This window comes from Cajanus cajan, chromosome 5, assembly GCF_000230855.2.
Source record: "Cajanus cajan strain Asha chromosome 5, NIPB_CcT2T_4, whole genome shotgun sequence".
NCBI lineage: Eukaryota > Viridiplantae > Streptophyta > Magnoliopsida > Fabales > Fabaceae > Cajanus > Cajanus cajan.
The window spans coordinates 61,552,130-61,579,644 of NC_138521.1; the positions used below are offsets into that span (position 1 = coordinate 61,552,130).

The window sequence follows — 27,515 nt, forward strand, 5'->3', positions numbered from 1 at the left end:
AATAAATAAATTCAAATTTAAAATTCTCATTTACTAAAATAATAAAAGTTCTCATTTGATTATATATATATAATTAAATTTTACATAATTGAACTTAATATGTGTTATATATAATAAATATTTACTTATATTTTAAATAAATAAGATAGTACAATGTAGTGTCAATTTTTTCTTATTTGCAAAAAAATTTATAAACACAATCTATTTTATCAAAAACCTTCTTATTTAACAGTTGGATATTAATTTCCTATTCTATAAAAAGTTATTAATTAGCAATACAATATAAAAGTTTGAATATATATATATATATATATATATATATATATATATTTTGAATATTTTATGCATGAAATTGTACAGAATTATCTAGGGAGATGTATTTTTGGTTATTTAATAAAAAAGTAATTATAAAATGAAATAGAAAATATCTACGTCTCTTTCATATGCAACTTTGTTCAAATAATTGTATGATCAAACAATTTTCTCTTTTACACACTCACATAGTAACGTTTATTTTCATTAAGTATTGTAGTTAATTATTTCTATTAGTACATTTATCCGTTACAATAATTACTATTTTATTTATCAACCATCATAGATAATTTTAATTAATAGCTTCAAATTTTGAATCATGATCAAACCATTAAGATCTATCTAATAATAAAAGACTTACAAGATTTTAAATTCGAATATCGATATTATCATAATAGTTTCAATGAATAAAAGAAATTAAAATCACGACTAAATTAAACAATTAAAATATAAATATTTTTTTTTCATAATATATTGATTAATTTACCTATAAACATAGAGAAAACTTGATATTATAATTTTTTTATTACATCATCTTTAAATTTATAGATTAAGAATGTAGTTTTTGCTATAATTTGTCGTATTTTTATTATATCAAGTTTTATACTTGTTAATCACATTAATACGACAAAAATAAAATTGCAAACATTGATTACATGCATGTGACCTAAGTCATGGTCTGAATTTTCCAGTAACAAATGAATTTTGAATTTACATCATTGATTTAGTGCAAGACTGAATTTGTGAACAACCAACATTGATTGCACATACATTGAATTAATAAATTCAAATTTAAATTAATCATAAAGAGACATATCGTTGTAGTATTGACTTTGAGTTATATGTTTAATATTTAATATGACATATTGATTAATTAGAACACTTAATTAATGTAAATTAAAAACTAAAAAAATAATTTAGGTGGGAAGAACAATTAAATTTAGCACCGTTGCATAATATAAGTCACAAAATATTGTTTATACAATAATAAATAATATTAGGTAGCTAGGTAGATGTCAATCAATTTGTGTAAAAAAAGTTAAAGATACCAATATTTATATCTCTTTAAGTGATTTAAAAAGTAAATTTTTGAAGAAAATTTAGATTTATTTTGTTTGTGTATTTCTTATACAACTAAAATTGAAATTTCATTTTATTAATCCATTGGGTTTTGATTTTAACGTAAAGCTTTATTCAACTGATTCGGTAATTTTATTAAAAAAAAAAACACCTAAAATACTTTAGTTTTTATAATAATTACTTTTGAATCATATCAACAATAATTCTTTATTAACTGATAGTGTAAATTTTTTACCATGTATAATCATTAAATCAAAATTTTATAATTTAAATATAATAATTTAACTATCCAAACTTTAAATTTATATATTTTATTATTCAGTTAAAAAAATTTATGTATTTTATAATTATATTAATTAATCATTTAATACAATATATCAATTCATAATATAACATATTAATTATTGATAATAGTTGATATGACATATTGTATTATGTCATATCATCAATTTATATAAATAAATAATATATTATGTTACCGATTAATATATTATTACATTAATAGTTAATTAATTATAACTGATCAACTAAAATGATAATACTCTTTAACAAAAAAATATTAAAATTTTTAAAATTAATTATAATTTTTTTAATTAAATTAATTTTATTCAATACTCTTAATCTAATAAATATCTGTAAGATAATAAATAAAAACACTATCTATATTAAACGTAATTAAAAATATTTTAGTAAATGTATATATATTTTTATATAAATTTATAAAAATTAAATATATTTAATTATTTTCTTTAATTAGTGTGATAGTAATTTTGTTTTTTTTTTTATACTTTTACATATATAGGAGACGAGCGAGTAATAAAACATAAATTTTTAAAAAAATTGATAATATAAAATTTGGATGATATAAATTATATAATAAAGGCTCAATAAAAACGAAGCTATGTTAGAACTTAGAAGGCTAACCACCTTACCAAAAAAATAAAATAAAAGAAGGCTATCCCCATGTCATTCAATTTCTATTATTTTCTCAATACGAGATTAGCAAATCTGAATTTGGATCCACATCCATCGTTCCATCTGCGTCACACAAGGATACGATAGTAAATCGACACTAACCGTTTCCGGAAAAGTAAACGGAGCAGGTCAGCAATTTCCACACAGCACTAACTTCTTAACACGTTGTAGAAAACGTTGAACTTCTACTCCATTTTGAGTAGAAGGATAAGAGACGTGAAAAAAAAATGATGTAATAAAATAAATAGAAAACGAAATTAAAATGAATTATAAAATGTAAAAAAAAGAGTAAATAAATGAATAATTATTATTAACAGTAACTAGTTAATTTATATTTATAAAAAAGTGCATAGAGAAAGAAAATGTGACATGTGTCGAGCAGGTAAAGAGATTAAGTGGAGCGCGTGCGGAAACTGTACATGGCACTCGCGCTTGTCTTTCCCGCGGCTATTAAATGAGGGTCCTCAAACAGCACGCAGACACTATGCCGCACTTTAACGAATGCACCAACTCAGTCTGTGGAGAAGGAAGAAAGAGAAGGTGCGGCCATTAATGCAGACTCTCAAGTCTCAACTACCTAACCAACGCTAAAAAACAACTGGAATACAAGCGGTGCAGCACCTTCATCTATCCAACTTGTCTCACCACATTTCCACTTTCACACTCATATACTCTTTCTGTTCCAATTTTTCAGTGGCGGTGTCCATCGGACGCAATGTGGAACTCCGCCGAGAACGCGTTCGCCAGATCGGAGTCCTTCAGGGAGGAAGGGGAAGACGAGGAGGCGCTGCGCTGGGCGGCGCTGGAGAGGCTCCCGACGTACAAACGAGCGCGCCGGGGAATCTTCAAGAACCTCATTGGCGACATGAAGGAGATCGACGTCAGAGACCTCCAGGCGCAGGAGCAGCGCCTTCTTCTTGAGAGGCTCATTGACTGCGCTGACAACGATCCTGAGAGCTTCTTCAGTCGCATGAGAAGCCGATTTGACGCGTAATCTTTCTCTCTTCTTCGCAAAATGTAGAGTGACTCAGTAACAGGACTTGTGATTCATTAGCAATTGCGTAAAATACGCTTTTCCTCTGTTAGAAACAGTTCCTAGGCGCTTATTATTACTCATAAATTGCTGCTTCGTCTGGACTTTTCACTTTTAAAGTATTTTTCATGTCAGAGAGATAATGTAGGTAGCTGATTTTATTGAACGTGTGTTACTGGATGTGGTCTCCGCAGAGTAGGTTTGGAGTTTCCGAAGATTGAAGTTCGATTTCAGAACTTGACCGTTGAGACCTATGTGCATGTTGGTAGCAGAGCTCTGCCTACCATTCCCAATTTCATTTGCAATATGACTGAGGTACGGAGCTTTCTTTTTCCTTCTTTGATCTGGATTGTGTAGGCTTGTTTTCTTGTTCTAATATCATATGCTCTGTGATTAGGCTCTTTTAAGACAGTTGCGGATATTAAGAAGGAAGAGAAGCAAATTGACGATTCTATCAGACATCGGTGGGATTATTAGACCTTCAAGGTCAGTATTTAATTGTAGTAAACAAAAATGATTTATAAACACTCTTATGCTAGTAATTTTTCTTAACACACTGCATTATTATACTATTACAGTGTAAATTAATTGTTTATAATTAAACTAAATTACATTTTTAAGTCTCCTATAATTTTTTAGTTTGAATCATCTTAATTTTATAAAATATATAATTTTAATTTTATTATTAAATATTACGAGTGAAATTAAACTCTATCTTTTTAAATAAAATTTTTAATTCAAGTTTTTATATGAAAAAAAAATAAAGTTAGGAGGAACAATCTTACTAAAAGTGACAGGTGACATTCTTTTGACAAAAATTAATTATCTAAAATAAATATTGTTGACCTAATATTAAATTGATAATATGACAATAATAAAATAGTAATTATAATTTTAATTCTCATTTTTATCTTATAAAAATAATGAAATAAGATTAAAAAAAAAACTGTAATATAATATAATATTAATTATCATTTTATTTATTTAATATATGGTCATAACTAAAATTATAATTTTATTGTTTAACCGATATATATTAATTAATTAGAGACTATTGTATAAAATTAATAAATTAAAATTATAAAATAAAAACTGAGAATTAAATTCGGGGTAAAAGTGTAGTTTAACTCGTATATTACTGCTAAGTAGGTAAATACAGGGTTTAAGTCGCAATAGGTAGGTTCAAAGTAGCCTTTTTCTTTTTCTGTTGACCGATGATGGATAAGTTCAACTTAGCTTTAACTGCACTTTGACATACCAAAAAGGTTATCAAAAAGGAAAAAAGGGTGATTGTTTTCATTCAACTACTGCTCTCTTTTTTTTGGTACAACGAATGATTTTATTCCAAAATACATTCTTTTAATACTTATATTTTATTAAAATATGATGAATATTTTTCAATTTTATTTTCCTAAAAATTGCATTCGTTACATGCATGGTGCTACACAGAAACATATATCTTAGTCATTCTTTTTAGAAAAGGAACTATCGCTCCGAAATAAGACTTGAAAAATCCCCGTCACCTATTTTATGGGGATGTTAAACTATACTCACAGTACACAACTTTATGAGGTTGTTTAACCTCATTTTAGAGTAATAAGTTAGACAATCCTTTTTGCATATAATTGACGGATTGTGGTCTTGTTATTCTTACAGGCTAACGTTGCTACTGGGTCCGCCAAGCTCTGGGAAAACAACACTACTATTAGCTCTTGCTGGTAGGCTAGGACCCGGGTTGAAGGTAGTATAGTTTTCAATTACATTAGCAAATTAAAATGGGGCGTCTTTATGTCTGGACGCCCAACTGCTATGCCAATAGAAATGGAAATTCTTGCCAGACTTGTTGTTCAGGCTAAATGCCGATTACCCACAATAAGAATGAATTAATAGGATGCTTGGAGTTAATGAGAACAACGTTCCAAAGTCTTGATACTTAAAGAATCTGTCCTACTATCATCCGCCTAGTGGCGAATTAGAATAGATTCATAAGAAATTAGTTTCAATTTTCATGGTTGCTATTGTACTATAAATAAATTGTATGAGATAGTCTGGAGGCTTTTCTGCATTCTGTTTGTTGTTATCTATCTCTAATTGTGTTTGCGTTCACATAATAGCAGGCTTTAGTAAATCGCATTGGTCCAGATGGGAGCTGGCATGCTTGTTTACCCAGTTAGGATATCATAATGAAAATAAAATACATTAATACTGTAACTGTAAAAATATTTGTTTGTATGATGTAAGTTGATATCGTAATAATCGATTTCGAAGATAAAGTGGACAATGTTATGGTTGACCATTATATTTTATCTTTTTATTGAAGTTGTTTTATCTTGTCGACTTATTTTATTTTCATTATACTCTATTGGATAATAAAGCGCCTGTAAATGCCGTCTCTATTTTTATTCATACTTGATAATATATAAATAGCATAATTTATCTAATGGCCAATACTTTCTATGCTCCATTTTGGATTTAAACCTTTTGGTTTCTTTCTCTCATCTCATACATGTATTTATGCGTTTCGAAGATGTCAGGGAACATTACATACAATGGACATACTCTGAAAGAGTTTGTTCCTCAGAGAACTGCTGCTTATGTCAGCCAACAAGATTGGCATGTGGCCGAGATGACCGTGAGGGAAACACTACAGTTTGCTGGTCGCTGTCAAGGCGTTGGATTTAAATTTGGTATGCTTTTATGTGATCCTGTTAACAAACATTCAATTTGCGGTTTTATATGCTAAGTACTAAATTTGGACTCTTACCAGATATGTTGCTGGAACTGGCCAGAAGAGAAAAAAATGCCGGAATAAAACCTGATGAAGACCTTGATCTATTCATGAAGGTGCCTTTTCATTTTTTTTTTGCTTCCCTTTAAGGGAAAACATTTCTCGTTCATTTTTCTTCTAAAATTAATAAACTTCATTCATGGATACAAATTAATCTACTCTAGTTTCTTTTGTAGTCATTAGCTCTCGGGGGACAGGAAACAAATCTTGTGGTGGAGTACATCATGAAGGTATTCTCTAAGTACTGTTATTGAATGCACAACGAATTTTCTTCTGGTTATGACCTTAGGTCCTGAAATATTTTTGGCTTGGGATCTTTTTTGAAATATTCTCTTTATTCATGGAATTCGTTGTGAAAAATAATTATTTTCTGTTGGATACAATAATTGAGTGTGTGTGTGTGTGTATGAAGTGAGAGAGCCCACCAGAAGAATTAGGGAAAGAATGGTGGATGTTAAGCTTAGGTTATGCGCCAAAATTGAATGGTGGATTAATAGGCTTGGATTAGGCCAAAATTTTTAAGCTAGCATTTGGATCATGTTACTCTCACGACTCATGAACTGAGTCATGACAAGTTAATTAAAATACTCATATTAAATCTATGGTAATATTCGCAGGATATAATAGTTCTTCACTATATGAATATATTTAGTTCAACTTAAAATATACTCAAGACTCTCCGTTGTAAAATGTTAAAGGACAAAAAATAATACCAAAGGTTCAAAACCAGGAAGGTCTACTAAATAAGTAATACTGATGAGATGATCTGAATTTTCTAGCAGCTTGCTACAATGCTAATTGAGAATCTAGATGGGAAAGGAAAAATAGACAAAGGGTGAGACACACACTTAGAGAGCTTGACAACCACTATGAACTAAAGAATGGGAAACCCAACAATTAATGCTCAAGTTTTTTTTTTGTCTTTTATATATTTTTTATACCAAGTAACTAACAACCTAAAAAGTTGAATACAATTTAATCAAATAGCCCCAATACAACTACTAGACATGTAGGTCAACTCGTGCACAAAACTGTTCAAACTTAATCTCAAGTTTGAGGCATGAACATACAATTGTACTAAACACTCATATTTTTTTTTTTTTGCTGTGTATAATTATCATATATGGTTCAAGGCTTTCAATCTGAAATGTTTCTCATAAAAATACATGTGGTTTCTAAAAGTAAATTAAAATATGAGCATATAAATCAAATAATTTCTCTATTTACTTATTTATAAAGAAATAACATTTTAATAATACCTCATAATTTAAGTAAGTAAAAATAAAAGGAATTTGCTATTGCATAATTACTTATTATTTACTAGATATTTTAGTAAGTTATATCTTAACTGTATTTTAACTTTTAAGAAAATCAAAGATAAAACTTGTTAAAATATTAATTTTAAAAATAAGTGGGTGCATATTATCAAATTTCAGATGAAGTATTTTAGTAACCTAGATCTTAAATATATTTTCGAAAATACTCATTCTAAAGAATAAATATGTTTAGAATTGAAGGTTTAGGAATTGACTTCCATCTAACAGATATATCTTTCCTCCCGGGACGTTATATTAAGATAAATTAAACAATAATTATAAAATAAATAAGTCATATTGAAACGCATTGATGTAGTATGAAGTATAATCTAAGTTGTTGTCCAACAATCCCGAGAATAAAGCCATCGATGTAAAGTCGACATATCTGAGTTTTAACAAATATTTTCAAGACATGAAAGATTTAAGTGCTACAAAATCTCCGACATATTTTTACCTAAAGCCAATATATGCTAAAAATAGTCATTCTTTGAATTTTTGAGTTGTAAGTATACTATGAAGAGTTTAAATAATAAATCTTGGAAAAGTGGGTTGCATTTTGTTTTGTACAATTACAAAATTGTCCCCTTTTTCTAAAGGTGGGTTTCTGTTAGTTCTATCAAGATTGTCAAACTGTCGAGTTGACTAGTAAACTATTTCGAGTTTACGATCCTAAGTAGTAAAAACGAATTAACCCTATAGTTTTTTTAAGTAAATTCTTTAAACTCATATAAACTCTTATAAATTTTCAAGTCAAGAAGCGAGTTAACGAATTGAAATCAAATGTAATTTTTGCTCTCATAGACTTCATAGTGTTAGTATTTACTACGACTCAAATGATTTGAACAAATCAACTCATTTTTGAAATGATATCTCTTTAGGAACTATGTTTATATGAAATTATATATAATTTGATCATTTACGTATTACAATCATTTAGTATTAATGTACCGTAACACTTTATTATTGTAGTTTAGTACCTTTTCCTTTTTATGGAATTGAAATGTTGAGTTATTGTTGTATTAAGTGTATTATGTTATGCATATATGTCATCAATATTTTCTTAATGTTATTTTTATAATAAGTAAGCTCTTACAAATTTACGAGTTGAGCCTACGAGTCGAGTATGCATAAGCTTTTTTACGTAGAATCTTTAGTTTGACAACCTTGGTTCCAATCAGTTTTAAAGGAATGCTGCTAAACCCCATACAAGAAATAAACATACCACATCAATTAACTAATGACATATAGGGAATCCTCTTTGAATAACTAATGACATACAGAGAATCCTATTAAGTCGGACATATGGAATAAGTAAAAGGATATATGAGAAAGCGAGTTATGAATCAAAATGCTATAAGTATTTTTTGGACAAACAGACTACTCAAACCAAAAGCCTACTATTCACTATCTTACACTTTTAAATAAGGATCCTATAAAGAATTCTATAAAGTCGGGTATATGGAACAAGTTAAAGGATATGTGATAAAGCGAGTTATCAATCCAAAATGCCAAGTATATTTTGGACAATCAGACTACTCAAATCAAAAGCCCACTAATTCACTATCTTACACTTTTAAATAAGAATCTGCACACAAATTCTAATATAATATCAAAGTTTATAGGAAAACTTGAAGACCCCATAAAGGAGACTAATCAAAAAATTTAAAAGACCTGACCAAAAAAGACTAAAGGCTAAGAAAAGGGCTCAATGAATTAATAAAAAATATGTAAAACCTCTAAAATTAAAGAAAAGGAGCACAAATTGAAGAAATAAATGAAAGCAAAGATGTGAGATTTCTATAATCTAAATTTGAAGTAGAAGCACAAGTTGTGCAGAGATTGAAGATTAAGGCAAGTTATAATTGGTCTAAGCAAGTTGGACTTAAGGAGAGTGCCAGACAACTGGACGAGTCCCGTGTTTGTGACATTTTTAGACAAACAAGTCATATCACACAAATAAAAGAAAGAAAAGATTCTACTACGACCAAATGCTAAACATGTTTAACTTTTTCAGCAAGTGATCTCAATGAAGATTCATAAGCTACAAGCCTACAACTATCTATGTGTCTTATGTCTGAATTATTTTGTTATTTCATATTTTTAGTTCTTTTTGGATCTTCCGAACTCCGAAGTACTAAAATATTTGTCACAAAGATATTAGGTTTGGACATATGTAGTGACACACTGGTGGGAGATGAAATGCTCAAAGGCATCTCGGGGGGGCAAAAGAAGCGGCTTACAACAGGTTATTGACAGCATTACTTTGTCTTGTGTACTAGCCAGTTAGATGCGTTTGTTATATGCTAATCAGTTTACGTGCATTTACAGGTGAATTATTAATTGGTCCAGCAAGAGTGTTGTTCATGGATGAGATATCAACTGGTCTTGATAGTTCAACTACTTATCAAATTATCAGACATCTTAAGCATTCAACCCGTGAACTTGATGGGACTACAATTGTTTCTCTTCTTCAGCCAGCTCCAGAGACCTATGAATTGTTTGATGATGTTATTCTTTTGTGCGAGGGTCAGATTGTATATCAGGGGCCTCGTGAAGCTGCTGTTGATTTTTTCAAACAACTGGGATTCAGTTGTCCTGAGCGAAAAAATGTAGCAGATTTCTTGCAAGAAGTGAGTAGTAGCTATATTGGAATTTATGCTTCTATATTTGATTTTAGTGACGGTTCACTGTAGACTTCAAATTATTGTGAATAGGTTACGTCTAAGAAGGACCAAGAGCAGTACTGGTCCGTTGTCGGTCGCCCTTACAGATACGTACCTGTTGGGAAGTTTGCCGAAGCATTTTCCTTGTATCGTGAGGGAAGGATTTTGTCAGATGAACTAAATACACCTTTCGATAGACGTTATAACCATCCGGCGGCATTGGCAACTCTTTGCTATGGCGCGAAAAGGCTCGAACTTCTCAAGACTAATTTCCAGTGGCAGAAGCTTCTTATGAAACGGAATTCATTTATTTATGTTTTTAAATTTGTTCAGGTAATCCTGCTCGTATAAATCAAGGGTTAAAGCATAAAAGAGTTAATGATTTATAGATGTTCTAAAGTAATTCTCGTTATAAAAATCACCTCAAGAAAAAGCAATAATTCTTGTTCTCTTATACTAGATAATTTCTTTAATTTATTGTGAAAATTGTTTTAGTCATCTCATAATCTTTTGTGACAGTTATAATGTTTGACTTCTTGGTTCTGAGATGGATGTAACTATGTAAGGTTCATGTAGCTGATCTTGACCCTTCTTTACTATTTTCAGCTGTTTATAGTTGCCTTAATTACAATGAGTGTTTTCTTCCGAACAACGATGCACCGTAATTCAATTGACGATGGAGGCTTATATCTTGGAGCACTGTACTTTTCTATGGTTATTATTCTTTTCAATGGTTTTACCGAGGTGTCAATGTTAGTTGCAAAGCTTCCAGTTCTTTACAAGCACAGAGATTTGCACTTCTATCCTAGCTGGGCATATACACTCCCTTCCTGGTTCCTTAGTATCCCAACTTCCCTGATAGAGGCTGGATGCTGGGTGGCGGTTTCATACTATGCAAGTGGATATGATCCTGCAATTTCTAGGTAACTCACATGTTCACTTGGTCATTTCAAATTCCATTTATTCTTAGAGTTTCTATTCAGTGACTATTTTGTGCACTACTGGATCTGCAGATTTTTTCGGCAGTTCTTGCTTTTTTTCTTTCTGCACCAGATGTCTATAGGTCTGTTTCGTTTGATAGGATCCTTGGGCCGGAATATGATTGTAGCCAATACCTTCGGATCCTTTGCCATGTTGGTTGTAATGGCTCTTGGCGGATATATAATTTCAAGAGGTCGAACAGGAATTGTAATATTTTCATGTTTCTAAATTTGGTTTGGTAAAGTAATTTTCTGACTTTATGTATCTCATTTTTGAGCAGATCGTATACCTGTTTGGTGGATATGGGGTTTTTGGATTTCTCCTTTGATGTATGCACAAAATTCAGCTTCTGTGAACGAGTTCCTGGGACATTCTTGGAATAAGGCATAACCCTTCTTGTGATTAAAATCACGTGCTTCTTTTAGAACCATTGTGACTATTTTGCTAGTTGAGAAACGCAGTTGACAATGTTAATTTCCTTACTTCATTGAAAATGTACTCACTATTTAATCTATTTTCAGAAAGCTGGAAACCAGACGACGCATTCATTGGGTTTGGCAGTATTAAAAGAGCGGAGTTTGTATGCAGAAAGCTATTGGTATTGGATTGGTCTTGGGGCAATGGTTGGATACACAATTTTGTTCAACATTCTATTTACAATCTTCTTGGCTTACCTTAATCGTAAGACACGTTATTCTGTGTAGTATAGTATAGTGTATAAGCCCTCTGTCTAATGTTGCGGTGCTTTCTCGTGCTTCGTAGACCAAAAATTAAATTAGTGTTTTAATAATATCTTATTCCTAACATTTACTTCAGCCTTGGGAAGACAACAAGCTGTAGTTTCAAAGGATGAGCTGCAAGAAAGAGAAAAGAGAAGAAAAGGCGAAAGTGTTATTATTGAGTTGAGAGAGTATTTGCAGCGTTCGGCATCAAGTGGTTTGTAAATTATGAATTGTGTGTGTGTGTGGTACTTGACCGTTACTAAATTGCTGGGACGTGACGTTTTATCCAATTGTCATATCTTCCCAGGAAAGCATTTTAAGCAAAGAGGAATGGTTCTCCCTTTTCAACCACTTTCCATGGCTTTCAGCAATATCAATTACTACGTGGATGTCCCTTTGGTATGTAAAAAAATCATTTTTTATTTTTTAAAATTTAATTTATGGTTCATTAAACGCTATTTTATTCATTTTTTGCTTCAGGAATTGAAACAACAAGGGATATTAGAGGACAGGTTACGGCTGCTTGTTAATGTTACCGGAGCCTTTAAGCCTGGTGTGCTGACAGCATTGGTTGGAGTAAGTGGTGCTGGAAAAACGACGCTGATGGATGTGTTAGCTGGAAGAAAAACTGGTGGAGTCATAGAAGGGAGTGTTTATATATCTGGTTATCCCAAAAGACAGGACACTTTTGCAAGAATTTCTGGTTACTGTGAGCAGACTGATGTTCATTCCCCTTGTTTGACTGTTTGGGAATCCTTACTGTTCTCTGCTTGGCTTCGATTGTCTTCAGATGTTGACTTCGAGACACAAAAGGTGTGAGATATAGTATGGGCATTTTGCACATTATAAAGATCGACACCTTCTGGTATTCTTTTAGTAAAATATTAAATGTATAACTTCACACTTTTGATTGCTAGGCCTTTGTTGAGGAGATAATGGAGCTTGTGGAGCTCACTCCGTTAAGTGGAGCACTAGTAGGTCTACCTGGAATTGATGGTCTGTCAACTGAACAACGAAAAAGGTTGACTATAGCAGTGGAACTGGTTGCCAACCCTTCTATAGTCTTCATGGATGAGCCCACTTCTGGATTGGATGCCCGGGCCGCAGCTATTGTGATGAGAACTGTGAGGAATATAGTAAATACTGGGCGGACAATTGTGTGCACGATCCATCAGCCTAGCATAGACATTTTTGAATCCTTTGATGAGGTATTCTCTTTACGAGAGAACTTTTCCAGCATTCCATATAAGCATAGGTATTTGAAGTTGCACTTATCAATGGGCAACATATCCTACCTGATGGAGCAACCAAATTTTTACTTTTTAGTTGACATTATTATATTAATATGCCTATCTTTCGATAAAAAGAAAGGGCTTTTGGAATTCCAATACACATTTTTTAAGTTCAAAGCGTAAAATTAAGAAGAATTTGTTGTTTTAGGTTTAAAAGTACTTTTGAGCTATCCTATTAGGCATCCAAGCATGCACTATATAGTTGCTATACCGTATTTCCTTTCTATTTTGTTTTTGTACGTGTAATATATGGCCCTAGCTGTTTTATTTGTATATTTCAGCTTTCCTAATCCTGTCTATAATTCGAAATGATCGGTGGTTTCTAAAAGAGAGCATCAAATATATATATATATATATATATATTATCTCTCTATTTGAATTTCTCTTTTAACACTTGCTTTCTCTTTGCAAGTCTGACGAAATCCCAACTTCTTTTACAGCTTCTGTTTATGAAAAGGGGAGGAGAGCTCATTTATGCTGGTCCACTTGGTCCTAAATCTAGTGAACTAATCAGTTATTTTGAGGTCAGCTGATGCACTCTTAGCTCTCACTGATCATGTGGTATGGTTGAATGTTATTCATAATATCTATATCTCTGTAGGCAATCGAAGGAGTTCAAAAGATCAGATCTGGATATAACCCTGCTACGTGGATGCTGGAGGTTACTTCTTCAGCTGAAGAAAGCCGACTGGGAGTGGACTTCGCTGAAATCTACCGAAAATCAAGTTTATATCAGTATGTATATTTTTTGGTGGTAAATTTTGTACTCGATTTATTTGGTATATATGAACATACGATGTTTTTCTTCAGATATAACCAAGAGTTGGTTGAAAGGTTGAGCAAGCCAATTAGTAATTCAAAAGAATTGCATTTTCCTACCAAGTATTGTCGGTCATCTTTTGAGCAGTTCCTAACTTGTCTGTGGAAGCAAAATCTTTGTTACTGGCGTAATCCTCAGTACACTGCTGTTCGCTTTTTTTACACTGTAATCATCTCATTGATGCTTGGGACCATATGCTGGAGATTTGGTGCTAAAAGGTGTTATTCTCTTCATTTTTCTTTTCTTCTATGGATCTTCTATTTCAAGTAACATTTTGTTCCAAATTTGGGAAGCCATACACTTTCCATTTTTTTTCTTATTATTTGGAACATCTCTGCAATGTCTTCCTACTAGAAGTAAGGACTAAGGACCTATGATGTCCCCTTACATGTGTAAACACGTATTGAGAAAGCCCTGCTAGACATGAGCAATTGTCAGAGTCGTCTATCATCTTGTTGAATTACTTTTAGTTAGTACGCCGTGTAGATTAGTTTACATTGTTTTGGTCTGGAGGTTCTATTACAGGTTGATATATCAAATATAGTTGATAATCAATTGCCGTTAGACTCTAGTCCGGCAACGGTATGCTAATTTTAGTTTATTTACACTGTCACTGAATCTGACGTATTTTATGTTTTCTAACAATCAGGCTTTATGTACCAACCATGTTAGTATTTTTGCAGGGAGACGCAGCAAGATCTATTCAATGCCATGGGATCCATGTATTCGGCAATCCTCTTCATTGGTATAACAAATGGCACAGCTGTTCAGCCTGTTGTTTCCGTGGAAAGATTTGTTTCTTATAGAGAAAGAGCTGCAGGGATGTATTCGGCTTTATCATTTGCATTTGCTCAGGTATTTTGTTAGATATAACATTCATTTTGAACTAGTGCATGGAAACAGCAAGTTTCCATAAGTTGACTCACTCGCTATCCTACAATGTGCAGGTTGTGATTGAGTTCCCTTATGTGTTCGCACAGGCTATGATATACTCTACAATATTCTATTCCATGGCTTCCTTCGTCTGGACTGTTGATAGGTTCATTTGGTACTTATTCTTCATGTATTTCACGATGCTATATTTTACCTTCTATGGAATGATGACAACGGCTGTCACACCAAATCACAATGTCGCTGCGATCATTGCTGCTCCATTTTATATGTTGTGGAACCTTTTCAGTGGTTTTATGATTCCTCACAAGGTATGGAAACTGATACTTATTGCTTCTTTCTGGAGTGTTGGTTTATTTAGGTCGTCCTCAAGAATCAATGCCACAAAAAATGCTGGAGCATGAAATGCACTAAAGAGAATTTTTATTAAAGACTTAAAGTAGACCCATTTTAGTAATGAAAAAAATATCCCGTTTTGTCTTTGAAAAATTCTGAAATCCCCAAATTTAATTTTCGAAATAAAGATTAATGATATCAAATTGGTACTTAAATGCTGCATCGATTTCATTCATCTGTGTTATAAACAGTAACTTCTGGACTATTTTGAAGATAAGATTTTATCATTGGGTGTTTTAATGGTGTAAAATCTTTGAACTAAACTGATATACTTAAAAGATTACCAGTAACTTAATCTCTAACATACTATATTAATAGTTAAATTTTATTAAAAGTTACAAAGTGAGGTTCAATAAATAAGGAGTGAAAGTTACAAAATTTTGTGATTTTTAATAAATTTCAATTAATAGTAGTGTGTTAAATAATTTTTTGTTAGCATTTAATAAAGTTTAAGGATAATTAAGGACTTTACTCATAAAAGTAACTAATATCTTGATGTACTCTGATTCGTTGAGTTTCATTTAATTAGTCAGGAGTTTTTAACCAGTTAATTAGCGAAACAATTACAGTGTTTTGTTCAAATCTATCAAATAGTTCCACTGGAAAACATGTAGTGCTTTTTGCATTTTTATTACTGTATTATACTTGCGAAACTTAAGAGATGCAACTTTTAGGCAGATCCATTGCATCCTGGACAACTGTTTATTTGATATATTCTCTTAACACACTTTGATTGGTATGTTATATGTGGAGTGAGAAATACATCAACGTTGTGTACTAAAATCTGTCATCTAATACTTTTTCTGCTTCTTAATTTCTCAGAGAATCCCTGTCTGGTGGAGATGGTATTACTGGGCAAACCCTGTGGCCTGGAGTCTGTATGGTCTCCTGACTTCACAGTACGGTGGTGATACTCATTTGGTGAAGCTCTCTAATGGAAACTTGATGACTATAAGAGAGGTACTCAAACTCGTATTCGGGTACAGGCATGATTTCTTGAGCGTCACTGCTACTATGGTGGCTGGCTTCTGCATATTTTTTGCAGTTATATTTGCCTTTGCAATTAAATCCTTCAATTTCCAAAGGAGATGATGGGATACACTTGCGAGCCATTACAGATATTGTAACAATTGCATTTTAGTTTTTCAATACCACGTAAAAATAAGGGTGACATATGTATAGCGATATGATTATAGCATAGCACTAGTGTGCTTAGGGGTTGTAAAATAATAAGAATACAATATCCAAAGTATTTTTGTCTTAGATAATTCAAGGACAAATTTGTTGTAAAGTAACGTATTATTGGTTTATAGGGTTTCTGTTAGATATAAGTCAGATTATAGTCGTTTGTTTAATGACAGATTTTGGTGATAGTGGATACTATATAATAATTTTTTATTTAATTTTCTGTATCTGGTTACCTATCTTAGAAATCACACTTCTCTACTTTTTTCTTCATCTTTTTTTTTTTTTTTTTTTTTTTTTTTTTTTTTTTTATAAAAAAAATCGAAAATTCTGCAAATGGTTCTTTATGTTCGAAATTTCCGATTGCGCGAATTAGATTTTACATTATATCATAATTATACAATTTTGATACTCTTTTTTTCAGGATGATTGTAGTTTTAACGTTTGAGCTTTTTTTCTTCAAAATAACTTATATTCTCATTTTTTATGCAATAATATTTTTTTTTCAAATTTGTTTTCACTTAAATTACATCAATTTTAAAGTATTTGAAACTAGCAAAAGGGATGCAGTTATTGAAAATACGTTTCTTTTAATAAAATCATACTTATAATAAAATGAATAAGTACTCTTAATATTTCAGTAGTTCATATTAATTTTTCAGTAATATTCTATTTTATCATTTTTATTCTTAGCTCCCTTTTTTCCTTTCTATTTTGTGGGCTTTTATGGGCTGCTCATCATCTATTTTGGGCCACGTATCTTTCTGTTTTTCTTTTTTGTTACATGCATATCTTTCTGTTATTTTTCCTCTCTCCCTTCTTGTATATATGCAGCGTTTTGCAATCAATAATATCATATGGGATATTGAGTATTCTCTTGCAGTTATTTTATTCTCCTTCTTTCACATATTTTGTTATGGTATCAGAGCTCTTCCATTGAAGAGCTCTGTTGCGCCCTCTGATCTTGTTTTTCTTCTCGGATCACCATGGAATCTGAACAAATACCTGGTGTGCATAGCTATCTTTACCTACATCCTAGTGAAAACCCAGCTACATCTCTTGTATCCCCTGTTCTCGATTTAACAAACTATCATTCATGGAGTAGATCATTCATTACAGCGCTTAGTGCGAAGAATAAAGTAGAGTTCATTGATGGTGGTGCTTGACCTCCTCTCAAGACAGATCCCCTTTATTCGGCGTGGCGTCGATGCAACAACATGGTTGTGTCGTGGCTGGTGCATTCGGTTTCTCCTTCAATTCGTCAAAGCATTCTCTGGATGGATCAAGCTGATGACATTTGGAAAGATCTCAAAACACGTTATTCGCAAGGTGATCTTCTGCGCGTCTCTGATTTGCAACTTGAAGCTTCTTCTCTCAAACAGGGTGATTTGTCCGTGACGGAATATTTCACAAAGCTTCGAATCATATGGAATGAATTAGAAAATTTCAGACCTGATCCTACTTGTACCTGCACTATCAAATGTGTCTGTTCTGTTCTCACTATTATTGCTCAACGCAAACTCGAAGATCAAGCTATGCAATTTCTTCACGGATTGAATGATCAATATAATAATGTGAAATCCCATGTTCTTCTCATGGAACCTCTACCACCCATCTCTAAGATATTTTCTTATGTGGTTCAGCAGGAACGCCAACTTCTAGGTCAGAATTTCATTGCTAATGTTCATCTTGATCGAACTTCCTCAGTTAATGTTGTTGCCTCACCCATCTGCACTCATTGCAACTAAACCGGACACACTGATATGCTGTGTGTTTCCGTAAACATGGTTTTCCCTCTACCATTAATCGAAGCAATAGAGGCTCCTCTAATCGACCCCGACGTATTTGCACTCATTGTGGAAAAACTGGTCATACCATTGAAGTTTGTTATCAGAAGCATGGTTTCCCTCCTGGATCTAAACCTTTATCAGATAAAACTGCAAGTGTCAATCACACAGTGACTGGTGATTGCAAAGTCACTGAGAGTACTCAATCCCTTGAATCTCAAGATGTTCGTTTCACCCCTCAGCAGTATCAGGCTCTGCTTGCTTTAATTCAACAATCCACTACTGGAACTTCAGCATCCTGTTTCTCCTTGTGTCAACCAAATCGGGTCTATCTCTTCTTCTTTCACAAAACCTTCCTCTTCCTCAGGTACTTCTTTTCCTATTGTTTGTTCTGCCATCTCTACACCTTCCTCTTGGATTTTGGATTCTGGTGCTACAGACCATGTTTCTTCTACTCTTTCACATTTTTCTTCTTTTTCACCAATTAACCCTATTGATGTTAAGCTTCCTACTGGGCAACATGTGTCTGCCACTCATTCCGGTATTGTTAAGTTTACCAACTCTTTCTATCTTGTTGATGTTTTATATATTCCAGATTTTACTTATAACCTGATTTCTATCTCTAAATTAGTTTCCTCTCTATCTTGTCAATTCATTTTTGATCGCCATTCTTGCATCATCCAGGAAACGAATACCATGAAGAAGATTGGTACAGTTGATGTAAATGGAGGACTCTACAGTTTCACTGCCAACAACATTCATAATCCCTCCACCAATTCCATTATTGTTCACCCCAAGTGTAGCATCCAACCCATTGACTTATGGCATTTTCGCATGGGCCATTTATCCCAAGAACGTTTACAATTAATGAAACAATCTTTCCCTTTTTTGTCTGTTGATAAGTCCTTTTCATGTAACACTTGTCATCATGATAAACAAAAGAAACTCTCATTTCCTTTGAGTCATTCATATGCATTGCAACCTTTTGATCTCTTACACATGGATATATGGGGGCCTTGTTCTGTTACTTCTATGCATGGACATAAATATTTCTTAACCATTGTCGACGATCACACTCGTTTTACTTGGCTGTTTCTTATGCAAAATAAATCAGAAACTCGACAACACATCATAAATTTCATTAATCAAGTTGAAACACAATTTGATAAGAATGTTAAAGTGATACGCACTGATAATGGTTTAGAGTTCTCTATGACCCAATATTTTTCATCTAAAGGAATCATTCATCAAACAACTTGTGTTGAAACCCCTCAACAAAATGGCATCGTTGAGAGAAAACACCAACATCTTTTAAACGTGACTCGATCTCTTCTTTTTCAAGCCAATTTACCTTCTATTTTTTGGTGTTTTGCTCTTAAGCATGCTGCGTTTCTTATAAACTGCATTCCTACCCCTTTTTTGCATAATATATCCCCTTTTGAAAAACTTTATGGGCACCCATGCGATATTTCCATACTCCGTGTGTTTGGATGTTTATGCTACAGCAGTATAATTACCTCTCATAGAACCAAACTCGATCCCCGTGCTCATCCCTGCATTTTTCTTGGTTTTAAACCCCACACTAAGGGTTATCTCCTTGTCAACCTTCACACTCATGGTCTTTTAGTCTCACAGAATGTTATTTTTCATGAAGATCATTTTCCTTCTTTCACTAAGCCCAATTCTCCTTCTTTTTCTTCTCCTGTACCCATTCCTTACAATTATGCTGATTATCCCTCCTTCCCTTCTTCCTCAATTGTTGAGTCCTCTGAACCACCCCCTCCTGACCAACATTCTTCTCCTCCACCTCTTCGACGTTCTACTCGTCCACGTCGACCGCCTACATATCTTCAGGATTTTCATGGTGCATTTACATCAACTGGTCCTCATTCTTCTACAGGTATTCGTCATCCTCTTCACTCTTTTATTTCTTATGATCGTCTTTCTCCTTCTTTTCATCACTATGTTTTCTCCATTTCCTCTGTTACCAAACCAAAGAATTTTGTTGAAGCTTCCAAAAGTGATTCTTGGCTTAAAGCAATGCATGAGGAGATTTCTGCATTAGAAGCGAATAATACTTGGGTTCTTACTACTTTGCCTCCTCACAAGACAGCAATTGGATGTCGTTGGGTCTATAAAGTTAAACACAAGGCTGATGGTTCCATAGATCGATACAAGGCCCGCCTTGTTGCAAAGGGGTATACCCAAATGGAAGGTCTCGATTTTTTCGACACTTTTTCCCCTGTTGCTAAATTAACCACTGTTCGACTTCTCATTTCTTTGGCAGCTATTCATAATTGTCACTTGAAGCAGCTTGATGTTAACAATTCTTTTTTACATGGTGATCTAAATGAGGAAGTTTACATGCAATTACCTCCGGGGATTACACCCTCTTTTCCTGGTCAGGTCTGTCGTCTTCAGCGCTCTCTTTATGGTCTTAAACAAGCCAGCCGACAATGGTATGCTCGTCTCTCGTCATTTCTCATTCAACATGGATATGTTCCATCCCCTTCTGATCACTCACTGTTTCTTAAGTGTTCTCCTGCCATTACTACTGCTATTCTAATTTATGTTGATGATATAGTTCTCGCTGGCAATGACTTAACTGAAATTCATCATCTTACTTCTCTTCTTCATAATACTTTTCAAATCAAGGACCTTGGTAATTTAAAGTATTTTCTTGGTTTGGAGGTAGCTCGTAATCACACAGGGATTCATCTATGTCAGAGAAAGTACACCCTTGATCTTCTTTCAGATACTGGTATGCTTGCTTCAAAGCCTGTTTCAACACCGATGGATTACTCCACGCATCTCTCTGCATCATCTGGCACTCCCTTCACTGATACCGCTGCTTATCGTCGTCTTGTGGGCCGCTTAATATATCTCACCAACACTAGACCCGACATCACATATGCTGTCCAGCAACTCAGTCAGTTTGTTTCCAATCCAACCACAGCTCATCGCCAAGCTCTATTTCGTATTCTCTGCTACCTGAAAGGCACTCCTGGCTCTGGGATTTTTCTTTCTGTCAACAGCTCGGTTCAGTTGAGAGCTTTTAGTGATTATGATTGGGCTGGTTGCCCCGATACTCGTCGTTCCATAACTGGTTTTGCTGTCTACCTTGGAGATTCTCTCATTTCTTGGAAATCGAAGAAACAAATCACTGTCTCTCGTAGCTCTTCTGAGGCTGAGTATCGTGCCTTGGCCACGACCACTTGTGAACTTCAATGGCTATCCTATCTTTTGAAGGATTTTCATATTGATCTTATTAGCCCAAGTATCTTGTATTGTGATAATCAATTTGCCTTACAAATTGCTTCTAATCCGATTTTCCACGAACGAACGAAGCACATTGAGATTGACTGTCATATTGTGCGTGACAAAGTTTCTACTGGTCTGCTTAAGCTTCTTCCAGTGTCTTCTTCTCTGCAACTCGCTGACATCCTTACAAAGCCTCTTTCACCTTTTGTGTTTCACAGTCACTGTTCCAAGCTGGGCATGCTTAACATACATTCCCAGCTTGAGGGAGGCTCTTAGCTCTCTTTTTCCCTTTCTATTTTGTGGGCTTTTATGGGCTGCTCATCATCTATTTTGGGCCACGTATCTTTCTGTTTTTCTTTTCTGTTACATGCGTATCTTTCTGTTATTTTTCCTCTCTCCCTTCTTGTATATATGCAGCGTTTTGCAATCAATAATATCATATGGGATATTGAGTATTCTCTTGCAGTTATTTTATTCTCCTACTTTCACATATTTTGTTATTTATTTAATTTATTCGTTTGTTTCCTCTATTGGATTCTTTTTTCATTACTATAATATTTGACAACAATGTATCAAATAAATATAACTCCATCCTAAATAAATTGATCAATAGATTGACGTTAAATAGACTTTTTTTCTTCATCAAATGGTAGGTTTGTTGAATTTTTTGGGATACAAATAAGAAATTCTTTTTTGATTAAAAGGTAATTGACTAAATTATTAGTGAATAATTGATTGAATTGAAAAACAAATTAAAAACGAAAATTATATTATATGATAATAATAGTAAAGCATAACTATAGTGATAATTTTTTAATTTATTATATTAAAATCACTAGAATAAATATTTTTGAATTTAGTATCTATTACATTAAATTAATTTTTCGTAAATAATTTAATTTTTAATATTCACCATAACACAATTTAATAAATTTTTAAAACATTAATATCTAAGAAAACAAAATTAGATGCACCTGTTTTAGTAAAATGAAATGGTAAAGGTTTTTATTACAAAGGCAGTATGTATATAAATAGATAAGTCTCAATATTAAAGTAGACGAAATCATCGATCAAATCATAGTAGTATTTATATAAGATTTAAATTTGTATATTTTTTTTCTTCAAAATCTAATAAGGTTTATTTATTTTATCTATTAAAAAAATGTTAATTTAATCTTATATGTTTAATTTTTAATAATATCAGAATGGCTTAAAAATGTATCATTAGTCTCTAGAATTACCACTATATGGATTCAATGGACTAAAATAGCATCATTAGTATATAGCATTACCACTAAAAGTATCATTCTAATGCAGATCTTCAATTCTAATAGTATCATTAATATATATATTACTATTTCTTTTATAATCACTATTAATGAAATTCAAAGTGATCAACCTTTAAAATATGTTAGAGTATTTCTATCATGATAAGTTTTCTCACATTGCTAGACTTTTAATAAGTTTATAATTGTCATAATTAGTAAATAAACATCATCACTAACCTTCAAATGCTCTTGGCTTTGGCCCACTTAAGCAAGTAAATGGCTTTACATAACCAACTAGATTTCATCTTGCATTTTTAACTTGCGACTTTGTCTTGTTCAAATGATTAGAATAGCTAGCTATGAGTAAGGTTCCTATGCAAAGTTTCTTCAATATCTTCAATTCTTAACTCTTTGAGTACCTTTTCTCTTCTCATGTTATTTACGTGTCTAACAACATTTAAAACATCATAAATATCTAATAAATTAAGAATACGTGTGTAAAAGACATAATCTTATTTTAATCATAAACAAGATTCAAAAGTATAAAATATGCTCAACAATTGTCTAAAATTACATGGAAATATACAAATATTTGAAAATTATCACACACATAATCAATTGTATGTAGCTACATCAAGAATTACACAAAGGTAAGGTTTCAATATGTTAGTTAAAAATAATGAAGATTAAGATACTAAAATTACTTCAAATGTGATTTATAAATAAATATATCACAATGTATGAATAAAGCTGATTCTACATTAACTTAAATTATTCTTTTAATTTTATCTTATTGAATTAAATTATAATTTTTCATCGCTAATGGTAATTAGAGACTTCTATTGTTGATGCTATTGGAATTCCCAATAAGTACCAACAAGTTCTTCAAGCTAAGGTAATCAATTTCCCTTCTGGGAATGCCTGGCGGATTCTATCTTACTTGTCAAATCGTTTCCCGCAATTGCAAGCTGTTTTCTAAGTGGACCTAGCACTAATGGAGTGTTATCAATGAAGGCTGCCTCCCTGCATTTTAATCCAGTGTGCCAAAAGGTACTATTCCTCCTGCTAGAGCTTTATTTCTTGGAAACTTATTCATGCTAAAATGATTAGAGATAATAATCTAATGATGTGAGGCTGCTCTTTAATTAGCCTCTGTTTGCAATTTTTGTGGGGCATCATAAGAGACATCAGACCATCTTTTTTTTCCAATGTGTAGCTTTGCTAGGTCTCTTTGGGAATGACTTCAGTCTTTGCTATAGTGCCAATTGGATGTATCTAAAATATTAGTGTTATCTTCTTTTTTGGAACGCAGATGGAGCCCTCAAATTAAGGATGTTATTTCTTCTACTATTGTGCACATTTTTTAGGTCATTTGATTTTTTTAGAAACAATATCCGTTTTAATTTTGGAAGCTCCTCTATGCATAGTGTAATCAACCTTGTTTGTTTTGTAGCGTCCTTCTCGAGGTCTTTATCAAAAGGGTTCGTGGTTAGTTCTATGAAGGATATGCTTAATTTGTTCTTGGCTCCTCCACATCTTCCTAAGGCCCTCATATCGCAAAGTGAGTGGATTGGCATCATCCTCCCAGTGGTTTTACAAAGTGTAACACGGATGGAGTGACTAGAGGTTCTCCTGGTCATGTTGATAGCGGGAGCATTTTTTATGACAGTTCAGGAGCACTTATGGGTTGCTTTACAACATATATTGGTGTTAAAACTGCCCCGCAGAAGTTTTGGCGGTCGTGGTGGCTATTGAGCATGCTTTTCAAGTGGAATGACATTGTTTTTTGTTAGAATGTGAGTCTAGTTTGGTGCTTGCTGCATTAAAATTAGATTCATCCTTTGTTCCTTGAGATATACGTTGTCGTTGGAAAAATTGTCTCTTTTTATTCACAGATGTAATTTATGTCTTCTCATACTATAGGGAAGATAATTAGCGTGCATATAGTTAGCTGATTATGGAATTTAGAGTAGGGAATGTTGGATAATCTTAAATTTTAGAGATATCCGAGTTAGTTTATCTGTTTTATTTGTTTCAGTTTAGATAAGATAGTTTTTTGATAAGATTTGTTTTGATAAGATATTTTGTTATCTTCTTGTTAATTTGGTACGTTGTACAATGGCTATTTAAAGGCCATCTCTTATTCAATAAAAAATACAGTGAGTTGCTACGTTCACCCAATACTAGTATTACTTGTCTCTCTTAGTTTTCTACAAATTGGTATCAGAGCTTTATGCTCTGAGTGCCGAGTGTGAGAGGAAAACAGTGTGCGCCTGTGAAGGGGAAGAAAGAAGAAAGAGAGAGTAATGGCGAAGGTTGTTAATGGAATGACCGTACCACAACTGTCAAAGAAAATCAATTATGATAATTGGTGTTTACAAATGAAGACCCTGTTGGGTTCCCAAAGTCTATGGGACATAGTGGAGAAGGGGTTCCAAGAACCCGAGGAGGACGAAGACCAATCTGTGGCTCAGATTGCCGCATTGGAAAAGACACGAGTGAAGGACAAATCGGCTTTGTATTTTTTGTACAATGCCATGGATGAGTCAGGTTTCGAGAAGATTGCAAACGCCGCATCTTCAAAGGAAGCATGGAAGATCTTGGAGGTTGCACACAGAGGTAACCACCGTGTCAGACAGATCCGACTTCAAACTCTCCGAGGAGAGTTTGAGTGTTTGAAGATGGAGGATAAGGAACAAGTATCCGAGTACATAACTCGGGTGGAGAAGTTGGCTAACCAACTCGGAAGGAATGGGGAGTCAATGCCAGCAAGTAGAATTGTGGAGAAAATCTTGAGATCATTAATAGATGATTTTGAGAGTATTGCATGCGTAATTAAGGAGTCAAAGGACTTGTCAGTTCTCTCAGTGGAAGAGCTCACTGGGTCACTCGAAGCCCACGAACAAAGGAGGAGGAAGATGAAGGGTACTCTTGATCAAGCATTACAGACACAACTTGATTTGAATGAAACTCGGAACACCCAGGGCCGAAGATCAAGTGGACAAGGACGAGGTGATCAAGGACGAGGCAAAGAACGAGGAGATCAAGGACGAGGTAGAGGACGAGGTGATCATGGAGGTGGATAAGGACGAGGTGATTGTAGCCAAGGAAGTCAGCCAAGGTCGGAGGTGGAATGTTATAAGTGTGGCAAACTCGGCCACTACGCAAAGGAATGCAGATCGACAAATTGCTACAACTGTGGCAAATACGGTCACATAGCAAAGTATCGCCGAGCTAAAAGCCGAAGTGAAGAGAAAGAGAAGAATCTTCTCACAGAAGAAGAGGACGAGGAAGTAGAAATTTTGATGATGACGCAGAGCTCGGAGACCAAGCTACGTCCGAGTTGTGCCTCCGAGGTTCAGCTAAACTTGAGTTGCGTGGAGAGATCAGTAGTTGAGCTTCCAAGCTCAGATGAGAAGTCAGAAGCCGAGCTTGATTCGAGTTGCTTAAACAACTCGGTCTGGTATTTGGACACTGGAGCGAGTAATCATATGTGTGGAGAAGAGAGTTTCTTCAACGAACTCATCAAGGTGAAGGTTGGATTCGTGTCATTTGGGGATGATTCCAAGGTGGCGGTAAAAGGGCGTGGAACCATCAAGTTTATGCAGAAGGATGGACGAGTTGGAAAAATAAGGAATGTCTACTACGTTCCCGAACTTAAAAGCAACATCTTAAGCATGGGGCAGATGATGGAGAAAGGAAACTCGGTTCTGATGAAGGATCGAGTGCTTTATTTGAAGGACAAGCATGCTCGTTTAATAGCCCGAGTGGAGATGAAAAAGAATCGGATGTATAAACTGGAGCTGAACATCATTCAAAATAAGTGCTTAAAGCTGGACGTGAAGGATGAAGCAATGATGAGGCATTCTCGTTTTGGGCATTTAAACTTTGGAGGTTTGGCCGAGCTATCAAGGAAGGAGTTGGTGCACGGACTGCGTGGTGTTGAGTTTGACAAGAAGTTTTGTGAAGCGTGTGTACTCGGAAAGCATTCAAGAACAAGTTTTTCGAGCTCGTCCGAATACAAAGCAAAAGAGCAAGACATCTATAACTTCACTGACGAGTTACATGTAGTATGTCTATTGACAGGAACAGAAGATATAAAGTTTGAAGAGGCGGTACTTGATGAAAGATGGAAGAAAGCAATGGATGAGGAGATCGAATCAATTGAGAAGAGTGAGACGTGGAAGCTGACAAATTTACCCACAGGAGCTCGGCCAATTGGTTTGAAGTGGGTATACAAAAGGAAGACAAATGCAGAGGGGTTATAAATAGCAGAAAGGCATTGATTATGATGAAGTCTTTGCACCCTGACAAGGATGGAAACGATACGATTATTACTGTCCTTAGCAGCTCAGCATGGATGGAAGAGACAACAAATGGACGTGAAGTCAGCATTCTTGAATGGGATGTTGGAGGAAGAAGTCTACTTGGAGCAACCTCTAGGGTACATGAGGAGAGGTGAAGAGAAGAAGGTGCTGAAGCTCAAAAAGGCTTTGTATGGTTTGAAGCAAGCTCCTCGAGCATGGAATGAGAGAATAGACACCTACTTCAAGAGACATCCGAGTTAGTTTATCTGTTTTATTTGTTTCAGTTTAGATAAGATAGTTTTTTGATAAGATTTGTTTTGATAAGATATTTTGTTATCTTCTTGTTAATTTGGTACGTTGTACAATGACTATTTAAAGGCCATCTCTTATTCAATAAAAAATACAATGAGTTGCTACGTTCACCCAATACTAGTATTA

At 33.7% G+C, this 27,515-nt stretch overlaps 2 protein-coding genes across 3 annotated transcripts; both read left to right on the forward strand.

Annotated features, from left to right (window-relative positions):
- The first annotated feature begins 2,839 nt into the window (after positions 1-2,839).
- On the forward strand, positions 2,840-16,681 carry ABCG32 (pleiotropic drug resistance 4). 2 transcript variants are annotated; one of them, XM_083075593.1, is made up of 25 exons: positions 2,840-2,979; positions 3,062-3,357; positions 3,595-3,715; positions 3,798-3,886; positions 5,057-5,141; positions 5,928-6,087; positions 6,168-6,244; positions 6,365-6,418; positions 9,659-9,749; positions 9,833-10,134; positions 10,219-10,500; positions 10,774-11,090; positions 11,181-11,341; positions 11,429-11,532; positions 11,670-11,829; positions 11,965-12,084; positions 12,178-12,269; positions 12,351-12,683; positions 12,788-13,078; positions 13,603-13,686; positions 13,764-13,897; positions 13,973-14,200; positions 14,666-14,837; positions 14,930-15,184; positions 16,092-16,681. In XM_083075593.1, the coding sequence occupies exons 2-25, from the start codon at positions 3,083-3,085 to the stop codon at positions 16,359-16,361; spliced, it is 4,257 nt and encodes a 1,418-aa protein (XP_082931719.1). In that variant the 5' UTR covers positions 2,840-2,979; positions 3,062-3,082; the 3' UTR covers positions 16,362-16,681. The 2 variants fall into 2 exon arrangements, with proteins under 2 accessions (XP_082931719.1, XP_082931718.1); XM_083075592.1 differs by having other exon boundaries at positions 12,178-12,683.
- Positions 16,682-25,307: 8,626 nt separating this feature from the next.
- LOC145958131 (uncharacterized) lies at positions 25,308-27,038 on the forward strand. Its single transcript, XM_083074610.1, has 3 exons — positions 25,308-25,624; positions 25,755-25,891; positions 25,990-27,038. Exons 1-3 carry the CDS (start codon positions 25,308-25,310, stop codon positions 27,036-27,038), a joined length of 1,503 nt encoding a protein of 500 aa, XP_082930736.1.
- Positions 27,039-27,515: the final 477 nt, after the last annotated feature.

What these genes read in the sequence shown, in the direction of transcription:
- ABCG32 (XM_083075592.1), top strand. Translation starts at nt 3,083, where the DNA reads ATGTGGAACTCCGCCGAGAACGCGTTCGCCAGATCGGAGTCCTTCAGG. An exon ending in GGGATTATTAGACCTTCAAG is followed by an intron (nt 3,887 to 5,056) that starts GTCAGTATTTAA and finishes TTATTCTTACAG; the next exon opens with GCTAACGTTGCTACTGGGTC. An exon ending in CGGATATATAATTTCAAGAG is followed by an intron (nt 11,342 to 11,428) that starts GTCGAACAGGAA and finishes ATTTTTGAGCAG; the next exon opens with ATCGTATACCTGTTTGGTGG.
- LOC145958131 (XM_083074610.1), top strand. Translation starts at nt 25,308, where the DNA reads ATGGATGAGTCAGGTTTCGAGAAGATTGCAAACGCCGCATCTTCAAAG. An exon ending in ATTAAGGAGTCAAAGGACTT is followed by an intron (nt 25,625 to 25,754) that starts GTCAGTTCTCTC and finishes CGGAACACCCAG; the next exon opens with GGCCGAAGATCAAGTGGACA. An exon ending in AGCCAAGGAAGTCAGCCAAG is followed by an intron (nt 25,892 to 25,989) that starts GTCGGAGGTGGA and finishes ACGGTCACATAG; the next exon opens with CAAAGTATCGCCGAGCTAAA.